The sequence below is a fragment of the Syngnathus leptorhynchus genome, chromosome 1 (assembly GCF_054491065.1).
Source record: "Syngnathus leptorhynchus isolate UIUO chromosome 1, UIUO_Slep, whole genome shotgun sequence".
NCBI classification, from domain to species: Eukaryota; Metazoa; Chordata; class Actinopteri; order Syngnathiformes; family Syngnathidae; genus Syngnathus; species Syngnathus leptorhynchus.
The window spans coordinates 14,939,853-14,958,601 of NC_141195.1; the positions used below are offsets into that span (position 1 = coordinate 14,939,853).

Genomic DNA, 18,749 nt, shown 5'->3' on the forward strand with positions numbered 1-18,749 from the left:
TACGACACTCCCTGTTCCTCTTAGGGCTGAAATTACACGGACTTGCCATTTCTTAAAAGCCTTTCTTGAAACCAACAGTACCATCTAGAGAAGTAAAACTGGTTCATAAAGCAAATTTGACGCTTTATTTCCCCATCACTACAATCGTCCTAATATATTGTGGGGAGAATCCTTTGGATAATTTTAGACATCCTGGGTACCATTCAATTACTGGCTACGTACAGTATAAAGCACAGGTGTCAAACTCAGGGCCCAGGGACCAGATCTGGTAGCCTGGCAAACCAAACTCACGTGCATTCTACAGACAAGAATTAAGTATTTTTATGGTTTTACAATATTAATGGCCCTCTGAGGGAAAGTGCACAATGAAGCTGATGACAAGAATTAGTTTTGACAAGCCTTAGCACTGTCAATGAACAATTTCCAGGCAAGGGTCAGAAAGTATTATTATTATTTTGTTTTATGTCAAAACTACTTGACACAGGCAGTATTTTGAAAACGTTGCCGGTATTATGGTATACAACAAGTTGAGATATACAAATTTAAACAAAGGACAGAAAAGGGGAGCGATGTGGGGGTTGTGAAATGTGTGTATGCGAGGAGGGTGGGGGGCAGAGGATAACAGCTCAGACAAACACATGCCCATTTTAGGAGCCGTAGTACTTCTATTTGAATTTCATTTATTCAACTTAATTGATTATTCACACATCCGCAGGCCTCATCCCTGCAATTTGATGATGTTCAAGACCCAAATTGTCAACAACAAAAAACTACAAAACGTGTCTCAATTCGGTTCAAGTTTGCCTCTGCCAGCCTCGCTCCATAACATTTAAACAGAAATTCAAACCAAGAAGAATAAAGAAAGAAATAAAGTAAAACTTTCCACACAAACTTTTGCAATCCGCAAGAAATCACAATTTATACAATACATGTCACGTCTTACACTTTCACACGCACTTAAAAAAAAGACAATGGACACATCTTAAGAAGACAAGGAAGTACTTACTTGTGGGGGAGCCTGGACTCGAGTGGAGGTCGTGGGCATCAACTTTCTCGTCAAGTTCTTTCTCTCTGCGAGCATCAGATCACCCCCAATGCACCCCACCTCAAACGATTGGCCTCCCCTACCCCTGAGGCAACCCCCTTTGCCTTTGTCTAGCAAACCAGTTCATTCTGGTTGCATTAGCTCCATTCAGACCCCCCTGTCACCCCACCCTGCACACAAGCACACTCAACCTGTGTTACTCTGTAGATCACCACAAGCAACAAGAGGCCATCAAGTGTAACCGCTTTGTGCATAAGTAGGGGTGAGTGCAGATGAGTGTGTGTGCACGTCTTCCCGGCGGCAAAGCTCTAATGAGAACAACTCTCCTGAAAGGCCCGCTTTATCTTCACGGTGACAAAGAAATGCATTTAACACCATCGCATGGTCTACAGTTAGTAGCAAATGTGTACTGTATGAAAACAGATTTACTTCCCTTTGGCATAATGGGGACGTTGTCAAATTTTCCCAATTTTCCATTTCTTAAATGAATAGGTTGAAAATATTGTGGACGCTTCATTGGCGTACAATCAGGTCAATAGCATCTCTGTTGTTACCATGGCAACCCTGGATCACTCACTTTCGTGTTTTATTGTATTAGTGATGACATGGGTAGGGGTGCGTCACAGATGTGCAAGTAAGTCACGTAGCGGTATGGAGCATGGGCATTTTTCATTTCTGGTACTTTTTACAGTGTACTTAGCCCATTGTCATTTAGACATGTGAAGGAATTAGCTTTTCACAACGTAACTTGTCATCAATGCAAATACTAACTTCAACATAAAGGTGAACCAAATAATGCATTGACGCAAATGTTTTTAAAGTACCTAGGCCCTCGTAGGACGGGGTGGAAAGCTTGAATTACCTCTTAGAGATTTCAACTTGCATTACGCTAGTTATTAAGGCCATCACAGATTTGTTACCAACATCAACGCAACATCATCAGTTAATTCCGCCGTCCACAAGGAACATTGGTCAGGAAGTATGACTAATTTTTTTAAGTAGCGAAAAGCGCAACATTCAAGACTATTTATTGTGAGCAGCAGTGCTGTGTGAATAGACAGTAGCATCAAATTTATGGAGCAGGGTATTTTTTTTAAGCTCCCCCCTCCCTCGTCCAGCAATTCATATGCCCCCCCTTTAGTCGGAGGTCTGGGTCTATCGTGACGGATGAAGGGAGATGTCGTAAACAGTTGTTGTTTTTTTGTCTTTTGTGGAGCAACCTTTTTTACCCAATACTATTAAAACCATAATCCTTTAATCCAAATGAAATAATCTTTGGAGCGTCCTCTATGAATGATACTTGCTTCATGTGGTGGCCTATGGTGGCCACATCATAGCAAACTGGTGGGGTGTCAAGTTTTCAAATAAAGATAGGCATAACCTCTGAAGGCTTCTTTGCGTTTGGGTGATCCTCAGCAGGTAATGACATGAGACTCCATCGCTTCTTACCTTCATCTGGGGTCACTACAGTAAATCATCTCTTTAGAAGATCTCTTTTTGCCCTATGCATATTGCCTCATCCACAATTCTCAGTCTCTCTTCTGCACAACCAAATAATCTTCATCTGACCTATCTATTGACCTTCAAAATTCCTGTCCATCCTCATCACTCACAAGGCAAATCTCAGCATCTACAACTTGATCACATCAAGCTCTGTTTACTCTTGCTCATTGCTACAATGCTTGAAACTATTCCTTTCACTTTAGCTTTTGTGCCCTGGATCACCCCTGACATGCCTGAAATCCCCAATGCTCCATGCCATCTGTACTCCCCCCTTGTCCCAAGTACAATTTTGTGTCACCGATCCACTGTCCTCCCTTTGAGATCACTGCTGTCTGACCTCATCTGTCAATATGTCCATCAGTAGAGGAAACAGGAAGGGGCTCAGATCCAATCCTAGATGCAGTCTCACCGCCGCCATGGCAACCTATGAACGTCCGATGAACCCTTAAGTCAAGACGTCACGCACAATTTGGACATTTCTACTTAGCCGTGTACTCACATATAAAAAGGTACAGTATTCACAAAGATGTGACTTTTGTAGTATCTCTTGGCTCTGCAGCCTTACAGATTTACATACAGTGTCTGTGTTGTTTTCTCCAGCATAATGGCGGTGTCTTTGCCTTGCATTGAGCTTTCCTTGCATTTCATATTATAATTGCCATTCAAACTGCTTCTAAATGCCAGCTCAATACCTGCTATTCTTTGCAGACTTTTATCTGACAAACTTGTCATGAAGTAACAATGCATGGGTATGGCAAGTGGCAAATGAGTTTCGAGTGTATCAACTGTCAAAACACTTTTAAGTCAAAAAATGAAAGTACTTGGCACAAAATGAATGGAAATTAACTCCTGCTTGTTGTGAAATCTAAATTTAGTCTATACTTTTGCGGTGATTGGTAAAAATCATAAACAACTCCATCGTTGTCTGAATTGATGTATGAACTTAGCTCGGCCAGCCACCTTTGTTGTGATATCATTCAAATTATTCTGGGCTTCTGAGAATGTAATTATGTCGTACAGAAAGACAAATAAGTATTGAATTGATTCATCCTCTGAATCTAATCTATTTTAGAACAGTTGTAGCAGTTTTTTTTGAAAGTATGGAAACAGCTGAGCAGGAACCGAAACCACTGGAAAACGTTTTATTACCTCAAGACATGCACAAACGACGTTAGATGTGGCAAAACACAACAACAATGTATTTCACAACCAGTGTATCAACTTACTTGTAGGATATAGTCATTGGCAAGTATAAATAATAGTAAAAGATCTTGCAAGTCAAAGATGCTAACATCAAATGCTTAAGTTTACAACAAACAAATGTAATTCTTATTTTTGGTATGTGAGTGAATATTTGGCTAGCCGCTGTGCAAGCAACTTATAGAATAATTTACTATGCACACATTTACTATGTAAAAAGGCAAGAGAATAGCAACACACTTGCTAAAGGCTTCTAGTTTTTCTTTATGCTTCGTCAGTCATGTGGAGGGAAACTTGGGTCCGAACAGAAAAACACATATTGACATGAATGACCCCTTCATGGGAATGTCGATTTTGGTAACTCAGAATGTAAAAGTATAAGTACGGAGTCTCCGATATTTCAAATGTTTCTGTAACCCTCGACTCGTCACACGCTGTTTACGATCTACAGGAAATGTCCTGAGTTGTTTCTTGATCAATATGTTTTATTACGTTTGGCACATCTGACTTGGCTGCTCCTTGCACTCTGGTTCTGAAGACGCCTATACGGCCGTTTCTTGGTCTTCCCTCTGGATCATTTGGTAGTGCTGCCGGTTCTCCAGGTAAGCTGCCAGCTCGGCATCTTGAGCTTTCTCAGCCCGGTTCTTTGGGGTGTCACCCTTAGGAGAGCGAGAGATGTTTTTAGTTGTTAATACAGTAAATGTGTTTATTTCCATCCAACTCTTCAATACTGTTTAATACAAATATGTTCCTGAAGAAAAAGTCTCTTTAGATTGGACTATTTAAATTGTTTTTTCTTTCAGGGATAAATGTGAATCCGATGGGCTGCAACTGGTGTTCAGAACATCGCTGCTCCCTTTTTTTTTTTTTTTTTTAACCAAACCCGGGAAACTCAAATAGATCATACCGGTCCTAAAATGTCTACATTCCTGAGAGTCAAAAATAGATTTGGTCTACAAAGATCTGAACAGTCCTGGACCTGAAGATATTCAAAGCCTTTCAATTCCCAATGAAACTTGAGGAGCCCTCAGGACATTGGGTGATACAGCAGCACTCTGTTGTATGCTTCTCAAGTATGGAACAAACTTCCTGAACAACTGACATCTCCTCAAATTGTCACTACATTTTAAATTTGGCTCAAATCACTACTTTTTCATCCATTTGTTTTTGGTGGGGGGGGGGAACACTACTTTTGTTTGGTTTGTGATTTGAAATTGATTGTCTGTGTTTTGTCATTTTTATGTCTTATTTGATCACTTATTCTGTTTTCATCTTTTTGCTTAATTCAAAATTTAGTAGCTATTTTTTGCCTTTGTAAAGCACTATGGATCTGTCTTCTGTATGAATGGCGCGAGACAAATTGCCTTGCTTTTACTATCCAGCAGTGACTGCGCGTCACTAAATGAACTACAAAGAAACAAAGCCACATTGTCGTGCAGGTAAGGGAGCGATGTCATAAGATGGACTACTCGTGTGAGAGTTTTGGGAATTTACTCTCTTGCTTTATGGATACTTGACAATTCCACAAGCAGACTGGCAGCCAGTCAACATCTTCCATATTCAAACCTTTTAACAAGTCCAGCTATACGCATACGCCTTGAATCTTTTGACCTTTGTCATGTTCCAACCTCAAACATATTGTATTTTAGAAACACAGGATATCCTCAACTCAACCCCAGTCATTTTCCCACCGAGCACAAGATGGCATGCCTTTGTGTAACGTTTTATGCTCTTTTGGGATGTGTTACAATAGTAGTAGTTTGAAGATTTGTCATTATCTTAACATTGACCCATCCGGTGTGTTGCACATTAAGTTGTAAGGTTTGACTGAAAAAATGCCACCATTTCTATTTTGAATAACTCTCATTATGTTTTTTTTTTTTTCACCAACCTGCATGTCAGTTTTCATCAGTGAGGCTCCCGCTTCTACTAGGTAATGACAGATGGTCCTGTGACACAGTGATGCGGCCCGATGAAGAACTGTTTCGCCGCTGTTGAAAACCAAAAGCAGCGTGAGACCCACACAAATATTGCTTTTGTCTGTTGATGCCTGTCAAACTGGCTGTACGGTGATGCCTTTACTTATCGTCTTTTTTCTAGCTACGCTGTCCCCTGGTCGATTTTATGCTTCTACGTGGATATTTTACAATACACCACTATTTTACCTTATTTAAAAACAAAAGGTAATGGGGGGGAAAGTGATTTGCAATACAAATAAATGTTTGGTCACAGAGTAAATGAAATCCTTATAGTACCACCCTTCCTTGTTAGCATGCAGTGCACACAGATTATTTGTAATGTGTGTATAGACAGATCATATATTTGAAACATTTGATACAATTAAAAGCAAACAAACTCACTGTATGTGTTCCGTCAAATCAATGAGGTTATTTGGAGCTGCAAAATCAAAGAGGTGGCAAATGAGTGGACTTTGAGCAGTCATGTGACTCCACAAAGGCTATACAATACAAGGACCACAGTTACCATTGTCAAGGATGAAGCGGACCATCTCTTTGCTTCCTCCACTGACAGCATGGTGCAGCAGGCTGCAGCCTGATTGGTCGACACATGTGAGGTCACATCCTTTCTCATGCAGCTCCTGCAGCTATTTCCCCCCACACACACACAGAAATATACATTTAATCGAGCTTTACAATTGAAAATAATCTGTGTCAAAATGGAAGTTCAATCAAAGAGCAGCAGGGTGATCAAATAACACACACACTCACCTTCTTCATATTGTTGCTCTTTACACACTGAATCAGCAGGTCTGAAAAGACACCAAAGAATGATATATATTTTTTTAAATCTCAAGTCCTGATCAACAAGAGCTTCAGTAAAACAATGTTGAATGTGTGAGTTGTGAATTATTTTACATGAATAAAATAAAATACAATATAATGAAATGTATCAAGTTATCATTAAGTTACGTTATTATTGGGATGTTTTTCCTGGGGCTTTCTTTGCGTGTAAACCTTTCCAACAGCTTACAAAAACAAAAAGAAAGTGATCAAAAATGCGGCCGATTTACTGTACAGATGACCAATTTTGCATAAAACGCACAATACTTGTCCATCCAATACAGTTGAGATCTGCATTAAGTCTAGGCATGATGCCCTTCTTTAAGCAGTGCTGACGCTAGTGCAAACATCATGAGGGGGTGGAGTGGGGTTTCTACTAATATTGGAAATCCCCAAAGCACCATTGTCTACTTAAAACAGGTCATAATTGTTGCCATATTGGTACAGGTAACAATTCTCTGCTTCTGTGGTAAAAAGAGAACTGATGGAGAATGAATATAAAAAAAGCTTTCTGGAAACATAGCATGATACATTCTCCATCTAATTGAGTTCAACTTGGGAAATAAAAACATCACAGTTTTGTTAAAAGTCTGTGTATAGCAGAAGCAAAGCACTGAGATGAATGTTCATTAGGTTGACCTCAATCCTTGCTCTCACCGCCCCTCACTCTAAAAAGCACAGACCTAATCCAGTTATGTGAGGCAGAGAAAGCGAGACGGGGTGGGGGGATGGGGGTGGGGGTTGCGAGAGAGACAGAAAGTGAACTTGAAAAAAAAAATGAAACATTTAAGAGCTTTCATGGCTAGAAGGCAAATCAAGATAACGCACATATGGACATTTGCGAACAAAAAGGCCAATTGGAATTACCTCAATCTCTATTCAGCCCGGTCAAAATATTTGATCAGATTTTTCATCAGTTAAAACTAATACCACACTAACTTTCCATGTTTCAGTGGATACAAGTTAACATTCACAGTGCAGGGGGGAAAGTGCATGTTGAGTCTTTGTATTTCGCGGGTAAGCCTCGTCTGGCAGCGATGACCTCAACCAAATGTTTTGTGTAATTGCAGGTCAGTCTGGTTTGGACCATTACTTGTTACAGAAGTTAATGCAGCATCACAGAGCAGGGAACAAGCACCTCAGCTTTGTGAGAGTGGACTCATTAAACTGAAGTTCACAAACCCTTTGTTATTGATGTGAGGGAAGTGTGAATTGATTTGAGTGAGATAAGACTAATAGAGCCTGAGGCTAATATAAAATAAATAGCGTGCACTACAAGCTTAACAGTGACGCATGGTGAGGTTCATGGCTGGTGAGGCACTCGTATGAAATTGACGAGCCAAAAAGAATGGTTTATTTACCATTAAATTAGAGAGCAGTTCAAAAAAATGGTTAAAAAATCATGTATCTGCATTCTTTTTATTCATATAATTGGTCATTAAAAACATTTCCAGTGATTTAGAAAGGGCATGACTGCTATTGTAATTTCTAACTTATTTAAAAAGCTATTTATTCATTAAATGATGGTCAGAAAAAGAATTTTAATTTAGGCCTATACCAGAAAGAGTCTTTCACCTTGGGTACATTCACCAATATCTTAAATGAAGTCCTAACTCCACTACGCCGCTGTAGCCGAGTGCAAGAAACCTTGTCACCTCTGAGTTTTCTACTTTCAGAAAAACTACCTTTATGTTTTTGATTATGTCATATGTAAGTAAAGCAACAAAGGTAAGTGGAGCACACTGACCGGGCCGGGCCGTCCATGCTTACTTGCCTAGCGGGGAATAAGTGCGCTAAGATTTTCTGAATAGCTTACAGGTATACTGTACAACATATACACTATCCGGTTAAGTGCATCAAAGGCTGGGTAAATTCAGAGAAGAGAATAAAAGAGTCGCGCGGATTGCTTGTACAAACCACATTTCACGTTACCTTCCCCATAGCGGCCTTGTTGACTATATCGAGGTTCCTTGCCTAAGCATGCACACGCAGGCACGTACGCACTAACACTCACACGTCACATGCTCCACTGAACTATTCCGTTTGATGCAACCTACCTGACCTTATGGGATCTGTCAGCGTGTGTCAAAAACTTGCAAACATGAGACCGTTCCAAAAGACTATGTGCGTTGAATAGCAATAGTGAATGGGCTTTTTCATAAACACAATTAGGCTTACGGTACCTGAAGTTTTAATTTACCCAGATTGGGACTTGAATGAATAAGGAATTTTGAAGCTCACAAAAGCTTAAAGAAAACCCATGAAACCATAAAAAGAGGTCCCCTACTGTTATCTGATTGGACGCTCAGCATGTGCCCTGGTCTGCTTGCAATACCTTGACGTGATTTTTGCATCATTATGTTTCTGCCCATAATTGGTTTCGTAGAACTTGTACCATATTTAAAAAAAAAAAAAAAAAAAAAAAAAAAAAAAAAAACTTGAGTCGAGCCAATAAGTGTCTCTTTTTTGTCACTTAAAATGAACCCAGAAATAAAACACGAGGAAGATCTTAAATGGCAGAATGTCAAATTTTGGAATTAGCTTGCAAGAATTTCATGTGCAGAACATTCAGTGATTGCAGAAATGAGCGAGTTTAGGATGTATAATCATGCAGGCTCTTTTCCAGGTAAAACGCTACCAGCAACATAGTGAGCGAAAACAGGAGGTAAGAGAGGAGAAACTCTTCACAAAAGCTGGCTTGCTTCTGTTTTGGTTTTTTTATCCGCTCAGAGACACACAAGCTGTCAAGACTGCCAAGTTGTGTGTCTTGTGCAACATAAATGAAGGCCATTTGTGTATGCATGAGTACGCGTGCAGTACCTTTTTCTTCTTCTCCTCCACCTGCATCACTTGACCTTTGATCCATTTCATGTCTGGAGAGAGACCATCGCAAATAAACACACCGGATGATTCATCACGGTTTCTCTACATATACAATATCGGAATCAATAAGCATTCTCACAAAGACAAACCCCAAGAGGTTGGATGAAACAAATTGAAAGCGGAGTATCAAACAATAACATGCAACACTTCACCTAACATATCATGATTTTCAGACAGTTGAACATTCTTGTGTTCACGACGCATTTATTGAACACGTGATAATCGTGATGGTGCCAGCTACAATGGATTCAGCTGAATTTAAACTGTGGCCACTACCTCCATCTCATATTGTTGGTGCATGTTAAATTGTTGTACTACACTGGTTTATTACTCAATATGTGAATCTAAGTTCATTGGGTAAATTAATGAAAAAAAGTATGCATTTGTAAAGGAAATGCATATCATTTGTTAAAGTTGGTGAAGAATGAATAATTGTGGATCATTTCTAATCAATTCTGTAATTTCTTTCTATTCATTAAAAAAAGGGTGGGTTTACATTCTGGAATTTGAAGGGTGTGGGTAAAGCATGTGCCTAAACATACAAAAATATTTTAGCAGTGAGAAGGGTGCTGAATGTTAAGTATGTGTTCATGTGCCCCCCACACCCCCGAAACTGAAAAGCTGTTTCGTCAGGTATTGTAGCTTTGTAGTGAATCCCATTAATTAAAATCACTTTCTGGAAAAGTCAAGCAGTGAGAGTACTGACCTCATTACTGGCTTAAGCTCATCATTAGTGGTGACAGAGCGCTGGATGCAACCTTTTCTGTAAACCACAAAGCAGTAAGAGCATGAAATAAAAGGGTATAAAAAAAAAACTCCGGCAAAGTTGCTGTGGAGCCAGCATTTATGTAATGTTATGCAATTGGTGACTAACCTCCGTAGTTTTCGAACCTCAGGTGTTGAACTCAGTGCTGAGGCAGAGCTGTCACTGTTCATCCTAAAAGACAGCGCACGGTGTGCTTGAATGTACCAGCTCCACATTCACGTTAAAGTATTGTGACACGCTGCCATTACAGAGAAATGCTAGAAGGAGTTCATAGAACTTCTGATTTGGCTTTCAAAGAAGAACCAGGACTTGCCCCTTTTCTAAGTTCATATCGTTTTTGTTTTTGTTTTTTTTTAAACATTCATCCATGGCTTATCCTGCTTTTCAACTGTGAGCCAGACGTACTACCAACAAGCCCCCTCCAGTCCGCTCTTGAAAGCACATGAAATTATAGCTGCTAGTCATCATCATTACTTCCATCCTGACTGTGCGATGACGGATGTTGCCATAATGATGATGTTGGTGGTGGATCAGCGCATATTTAGCTGTGTGCATCCGCATGTCAGCAACTGGCTTTGGCTCAAAATGTTCTCTTGTGCGCAAAATCAACTGGATCTGATCACCACACATGACACAGGGAGAATTTTTTTTCCCCTATTGTGACCACAACGCAGATATAGTAGTTGTCCCTCGTAAATCGTGTGTGTGCGTGTATGTGTGTGTGTAGGGGGGGCTACATTCCAGAATTCCACTCCTAACAAGATGGCCAATCAATCTCATCTAGCTCTGCCCATTTCCGACTGAGGATCATGGTCTCAGATTTGGAAGTGCTGATTTTCCTACCAACCACTTCACACTGGGATGCGAACCGCTCCAGTGAGGGTTGGAGTAGCAACAGTATCAAATCATCTGCAAACAGCTGAGATGCGATACTCAGGTCACCAAAGCGGACCCTCTCAATGCTAAAGAACTGAATAGCTGACAAAAAGGCAGTCTTGAATGGAGTCCAACCACTGGAAATGAGGTTGACTTACTGCCGAGGACCAAACTCTTGACATTAACCAAACAAACCATGAGCAGTAACAGCACTAAACGTGGCTTAACAGACTGAATGCTGGACAAAACTACTTGGAGACCACCTAAGTCCCCTGCATGAAATATGAATCTCTTTACTTCACAGTAATGTCTGGTAGATATCTCCTTGCTCCTTTTCAAAGGTTCACACCTTACCCCAAGGTCATCTATGAGTCAGTTTGACACAAGGCAAATTTTCGTCTAATGAAAGTAAGTGACAGTACACAACGTGAAACAGGTAGACCGTGAATTTACTTAATGTCCACAATGCCTAACGACTGTTGAAATACATTATGAGCATGGCAAAGAACATGACAGAAGAGAAGTTTTAAAGTTGTACACCAGAGAGGCAAAAAAGTTAAGCTTTAACTCTCAATTTTTTTACAAAAAGGATTAAGCCCAAGTACTGTGTCACGTTGATAGAACTAGGTTGCAGAGGCTATAAAATAGTACGGTTCAGTAGAGCAGGACCAAGATTCATAAAATCTATGTCAGGATTCTCTACAAACTGTATGAACTTGCTGGACAGTAACAACTCTCAAGAGATGATGTTGAGCTTCTGACATTTTTACACCGCCATATTTGATTTCAAAGGAAACCCATTTTACACTTAGTATCTCAGTTGTTCATATTTTATTTGGCCTTTCCAAAATTGTTTTTTCTTCTATTGAGTTGTTCAGTTTATAGGTCACATAAATGATGCAAAAAGTTTTGAAATGATTTATACTGGTCTCATTTATTTATCTGACAAAAGGCTGCCATTTGAACAGATTGGTGGTGCATGTTTGTACAACCATTAACATTGCAACCTCAAAAAGCGCAACACCGATTAGTAAAAAAATAACACCCACACGTAGTATGACAAATAGCATGGATCTCTTTTTTTTTTTTTAAACAAATTGCGACTCGTGAGGTTTTGGCCTGACATCACCGTTTTATGAATTCAAGTGAGCTTTTTAAACACAAAAAAAATCAAATCACAGAATACATTATATGATTGAAAAATATAGCACAATATTTCATGAATGTAATTGATTGATGTGGAAGAATGTATAACTCCTCTTAAGGACTTTAAACCTTAGCTATCTCATTAACAACACCACAGGCCATAAGCAGCAGAAACGTTGAACGCCTCCGCAGACACAGTGTTGTGGTTCCATAATTATTCACTTACCGGTCTGTTTTCTCTTTTTTCATCTCACAATTACATTACATTTTGTTTCCTATTTCTAATTAAGCGGGAGAAGAACAATTACGTACGTTAATCACTTAAATTGGATAAGTATAGGTATATTTCTTCAGGCACTTATATTCAAACATTTGAATACTACACTGTCTTGAAATCGTTTCGCTGAAACAGCAAGGTAAGAGCCATTTTTGCTTGCTGAAAATTTAGATGAAAGCAGAAAGTTACTTCTGAAAGTTCTTTGGCAGACAGTATAGAGGGATGCTCAATTATCAATGTGTCCAACGGTGAGAAGAACCTTCCCGAATGCCATTTGTAAAAATAATGATACAGCCTCAAAATGCATCAGTTGCCTCACACTATGCCCAGTACGTGTCAAAATGTCAAAACAAATATCCCGGGACTTCTTTCCAGAAACATCACCTGTCCACATTTACTGACCTGTGTTTTTTTTAACATTTCCACACCCGTGGCAAATTTGAAAGAAAAAAAAAAAATGGGAAAAACAAAAACAATGTTTTTGCGTGTAGGTGTTTGTCAGAGGGGGAGAGAGACCGGGTGATGGAGAGAAGCTAAGAGAGGGATGTAATTATCGTGGGAGGGATATTGTTCACCTCTGGCCGAGCGTGGGCAAATAGCTACGCTGTGTGTGTGTGTGTGCGTGCGCGTGCGTGCCCGCAAACATCGAAATACAGTAAAATTATGTTATTCAAGAGCTCTGACATGCATTTCATTTCTCTCCCCATCAACGTTTTTTCACATTACCATTTCAAGCTCTCTCTTCCGCTCCCTCTCCCCTCTCTCGCTCTCTCTCTCGCTCTATCTCGCTCTCTCCAAAGTGCACAAATGCCTCTCGGACGACTCATCCCTGCACCTCATCCGCCCACTTGATCCACTCAGGATTGCAAATCAGACTGCCAACACAAACATGCGTACACACTCACCATTTAGCCAAGATATTCATCCCGCTGTTAGGATCACAATATTGAGTTGCCATCTATGTCAACTTCTCACATTGTGGAGCTTAGTGAGCATTCTAACAGGTTGTTACCTGGGGATTGTTCAAATATGCTGAACCAGAGTGCGTTTGCACTGCATGTCATGAAATTATTGTGAATGTGTGACAATGTACAAAATGAAATAAAATAAGAAACACCACCAAACAAAAATGTTAGATTGAGTAGGTGTTGACCATTTGGATTTTTAGAGGCTGATATTGATTCCACAAGTTGGCAGGAAAAAAATATTGATTACTGATTAATTAGACAATTAATTAAAGTACTAATCCTACTGCTTCTTGGGTGCTGGTTAAAGCGGCTACTAGTTGCATACACACTTTTGAAATGACAAATTTGCTCTAATAATGTTCATGTTAGCAAAACCGCAATATAATTGGGGTACTGAAAAATATTAACATGTCCTATAAATCTATGTCAGTATGTACATTTTCAAATGACCCCTTTGACAACATTCCTAGAATATTACTATTGTTGGAGTTGGAAGAGGTATTCTTTTTCTCAGTCAAAAAGCTGATCAGTTCTAAAATATTGAAAATATTGCTATTTTCAAAGAAAACAATGTGGCTGCCTTGGTGCATGCATGCAGTTAAATACAGTTAGTTGCATTTTATCTGGAACGCAGTGCAATTTTAAAACCATCAATGTATATGCACGCTCACGTACACACGAGTTTCATTTAGCTGTGTCTTCCATAGCAAAGAAGAAAATGTAAATCAGCACTATTATTCATGAGTACAGTAAACTCCTACACAAAAATAGCGTATGCATATACCCGAGCACGGAGACAAAAAAGGGCTGAGAATTATTCCTGCCTACTTCACGCAGGCTTTGCCATCTAACAGGCTCGACAATCCCAACAGCCCCTATTTACAGTGAGCCAGCCAATCCCATCCCACAGCACCTACTACACTGTGTTCTCTGTATGGGTATCATCATGTAACTAATTTCTCAAGCCTCCAATGTGCCTCCTACTAGAATAGAAGCGTGTGTGTTCACTTTGACTTTATTTATGCACGCGTTTTCAAGTTTGCAAAATGCCACATATTTCACACTGTCTGGACAGAAATATGTGGACACTTGGCGACTGAATGCAAAATGTAGTAACAGTTGTGAAAATGTGACCCCATTTTCCGGGTGTTTGATGAGGTTGATAAGGCTCCAGATCATCTGCTACTACTATCAAAAATTCAAAACATTCTGTCGTTTCCAATGATTTTACAAATATAAAAAAAAACATTCTAGAAATACACTCCTAAAACAGCAAAGGACTTTTTCAACTTCACACCCAATCATAAAGGTATAAGCGTATACTGTATGAATTTGAAAAGTTGAGTTTGAGATGAAAAAAAAACGTCCTTACTTGTAAGAAGAGGGTAAGGTTGGAGAATTACACGAATCCACAGGGAAGACAAACACATCATCTGGGTTCTTCAAATTGTTTTCCCTAAAGATGACAAAAGAAAAAATGGTTAGAGCCTGGCTGGCTCCCATAGCAAAAAAAACACAAGTTATAAAGTATTACGCGGTGCAGAGAACAGCTCTAAAATTATTATGGGGTGGATAAAGTCAGCAGGTTAAAGGCTGACACAAGTGGAGGTATTCTGACCTACCCGTTGTCAGCCAAGCTGGAAGAAGGATGAACCAGGTCAGGCATTGCAGTTGGAGACGTGCCGACTGTCATTGTGACAATCAGTTCCGGGTCTAGGATAAAGAGTTCCTCGTGGGAAATTTCGGACACATAGTTGAGATGTTCCTGATGAAACAATTGGCATTTAATGCGGGGGGGGGGGGGGGGAGCTCAAAGCCCCACAATAAGCAAACTTCGAAAAGAGAGAAACCCACCTGTGCTCTGTCTATCCTGTAAAAACGATCAGCTGTTGTAGCTGTGGAGGTAATGGGAGAGTTTTAAAGTCGAACTTGTTGCAAGGACCTGTGATGTAAAGCATTCTCTTTATATTGAATAGTCCTTTCACTGATGTCAGAGGCTGTTCTCTCCCGCAACTATGCTGCAATTAAAGATAACCTTCGCCTGGGAGAAAGCGCCAACAGCAAACACCAAATCGCTCTCATTCTCTTTTAATGAGATAAATAATCTTTCCTTGGTTTACAGTATTTTCCCCGCTCGGGTTTCATGGAAATCAGGTGTTAGAATCTAAAATGAATTTATTTCAACCCATCGGATAACAATGTCTTTGAATTTCATTTCTTCTGTTTTGCTCACGTCTTTTGCTACGTTTCAATCTCGACCGCATCTCTCTTTGATTCCAATTCCACAAGGATTCCTTGTGCTTGTTTTGCATCCCGAATATAACTGATGCCGAGATCTTTTGGTTCTTTTGCAAAGCCTCTCACAAATGAAATGAATGGTCATGATGGCAAACGATTTAACCCTTTGGGGGCTCGAGTTACAACACATCTTTGCCAATGTATACTGCTTTTTATCAAATAGGTTTTAACCACCAACCCATTTTTTAGACAGCACTTGTCCTCATTAGGGTCATGTGTACACATTTAGAGTTTTCAATTTTTCCACCGTAAGGAAAGAGTGGAAACTCCACAGAGAATACCACCAAGATGCCAGGTTTCACACCATCCATCTTTGACACAGCCAGCTTATCCTCATTAAGGTTGCGGGTGAGCTGGAGCCTATTCCAGCTGGCTGTGAGCGAGAGGCGGAGTACACCACACACTGGTCGCCAGCCATTCACGCTCACGCCTAAGGCCAATTTAGATTTTGTCTTGAGGACAACATTCATGTTTTTTCAATGTGGGAGGGAGCCGGTGTACCGGGAGAAAACTCAAACAAGAATATGCAAATAACATCATGCGGCAAGTTTTAAACAAGTAACCCCTAACTCAAATAATGTCCTCTTTGACAGAAGTCCAATATGGTTGACAATGCTCTGCATGGCAGCAGTGTTTATCGGTATCAGAAGGCACAAGTTTCCCAGAAGCCCAAGTTGGCAGATAAAGCAAAAGCTGTTAACAAGTGAAAATAATGAACTGTGTGGGCTGTCTCTTGGGCAGCCATCTGAGGCACTGAAAGCATGAAACTTATATTAATTTAAGCAAAGTTTAGTAGCAAACTTCTCTCAGGCTCCAGGCGAGTTAAAAAAAACAAAAACACACACACACACACAACAAAAATGCCATTTAAAATCTGTAGCATCAAATTCTTTTATCATCATTTTGTCTCGGATCGGACTCTACCGACAGCCGTTTTGCAGGAGTCAGTGTGAGGACGCCTTTTAATTCCTAAAGCTATAATTGCTAGTAACAATGGAAATGATTGACGAGTGATTTTACTTACAATCAAGGAAACACCACTTTGGTGACAAGCGCTGTGAGGAAAGATTCTTCGTCTTGACAGCTTCCTCCTAAAGACAAATACATGTGTGTGTAAAAAAATGATGAAGAATCTGAGGTTGAAGAATGAGAATGGACACATGCACTATGAAACTGTATCCTTAAACATTTAACAAGAGATACAACAGAGCATCACAGATTTTGCCTTTGCCATTCCACCCAGTGGTTGGTGTTTAATACCTTATTCACTGTTCGTTCTAAAATACAAAGACAGAAAGCGTATCTGAAATCCAATTAACCTTCTGTTTCTAGCTGTCTCTAAAAGTCAGAAGACACAGAACGCTCTCACCCATTTCCTTTCATACCAATTTGGTGTTAGACCACTTGTTACAAACCTTAAGTGATATATTCAAAGACAACTACAGGAAGAATCTCCTGCCTCCTTACTACGACTACGAGCCAACATCGACTGACTTACAGAAAGCTACAACACAACACATTCTAGACTTCCTCTGCATTGATTCATTTGGTTTACCCAAGATCAGATCATTCCTAAAAGTGTAAGAGCAGATGTTTGCAAATGTCTTTTTCCGATTCAACAAAAAGCATACATCAGTCTGCTTTTATGAAGGACTCGAGAAATCAGCGAATTATTACTTTTGACAGCCTGAAAGCAAAAGATTTTGAAAATAGTTTCATTAAAAATGTCTCTAAACAATTACTTGGTGATTAAAATAGAGGCGCATAATAATAATCTGTTTGTTATCGATTAATTCTGACACCTCTAAAATCAACACCGCCATTCTTTAACACTGCTGCTTGCATGTCAGGGTGTGTTGTGCTTCTAACAGTGACATGCCATTGGTAAACAGAACCAATGAGCATTATCAGTCACCAGAGAGCAGGAGATCAAACAGTTTTGAATCCCTCTGGTTGCTATGCAACAAAGCAACACAGACTCCATCTATCAATTTTCGGAACCCTCGAGCTTTATTCATATAGCATCAAAGTTGAAACAGTGATAACATTTCGGCACAGGATCATACTGAAAATTAAATGTCCATAATTAGAGTCAAAAAGAGTTGACGTTCAAAACACCACATGAATTTATTTCAAGATAACCTTTTGGGCGGTAGGGAAAGCGCACTGCTTGATTCCTGTACACAATTGAAGTGGCGCTGGGCCAGCATGCCATCAAAAGCACGGTGATCACGTTCGCGACTTCACACGAGTTACGGTGACAGAGCATGACAGCATCGCAAGAATCCCAAAGGCGAGATCCCCCCCCTGGCCGCCAAGATGAAAGACAGACAAAAAATAAAAAGGCATAACGGCAGGCATCAGCGAGAGGGACACAAATGGAGGAAGATTGAAGAGATTGAAGAGCTTTGTGTATAGCTATTGTCTCCAAGCGCTTGTTTCTTCTATAGTAGGTTCTCAGAAAGGCTTCTTTGTATATTGTATATACATATGTATATGTGTATCTTTTGTATTACAACAGTGAGGGCAATTTGTTTATTGTGGATATGTTTGGCTTTGAAAGGAAAAGAGGATTATGGGGCAAAAGATCAATAGTGCTGCTTTCTCCCATGTGTTTGCATCTGATGCACAATTTAGAAGACAACATGAATATATTTGTCACAAAAGCAAATTTGTCAGTGAGCAAAAGTCACGGAACGTTACAAAGATCTTTCCTTGCATGACGTTTGTTGATATATTGACAAAAATCAAACTTGCGCTTGAATAACTGATGAGAATTGATTTTAAAAACTTTGTTTCATCACAGCTCTGAACACTCCCATTTTTTTTCACTTCATTCTCCTCTTTGGCAGGTGAAATGCATACTGTTTCGGACTATTTGCTATTTCCTTCTTTTCCATGGTTCCCCCCTTTTTTTTGTTTTGGCAGAGTATTTTGCTACATGATGAAGTATCATCCGTTTAGCTGCATTTTTTTTTAAATTTAC

General features: G+C 39.8%; 1 protein-coding gene across 11 annotated transcripts in view; it reads right to left on the reverse strand.

Annotated features, from left to right (window-relative positions):
- Positions 1–3,676: 3,676 nt before the first annotated feature.
- LOC147062115 (diacylglycerol kinase zeta-like) overlaps positions 3,677–18,749 on the reverse strand; it is a 48,555-nt gene continuing 33,482 nt past the window's right edge. For 8 of the 11 annotated variants that reach the window (XM_085905827.1, XM_085905791.1, XM_085905847.1 and 5 more), the window contains 11 exons: positions 16,788–16,854; positions 15,320–15,360; positions 15,088–15,230; positions 14,838–14,921; positions 10,139–10,369; positions 9,370–9,422; positions 6,478–6,518; positions 6,233–6,353; positions 6,109–6,145; positions 5,640–5,739; positions 3,677–4,407 (listed from right to left, as the gene is read on the reverse strand). In XM_085905827.1, coding sequence (XP_085761953.1) covers positions 4,291–4,407; positions 5,640–5,739; positions 6,109–6,145; positions 6,233–6,353; positions 6,478–6,518; positions 9,370–9,422; positions 10,139–10,369; positions 14,838–14,921; positions 15,088–15,230; positions 15,320–15,360; positions 16,788–16,854 — 1,035 coding nt within the window. In that variant the 3' untranslated portion in view covers positions 3,677–4,290. The remainder of the gene's footprint in view (positions 4,408–5,639; positions 5,740–6,108; positions 6,146–6,232; positions 6,354–6,477; positions 6,519–9,369; positions 9,423–10,138; positions 10,370–14,837; positions 14,922–15,087; positions 15,231–15,319; positions 15,361–16,787; positions 16,855–18,749) is intronic. The other 3 variants (XM_085905860.1, XM_085905808.1, XM_085905852.1) reach the window with 1 other exon arrangement.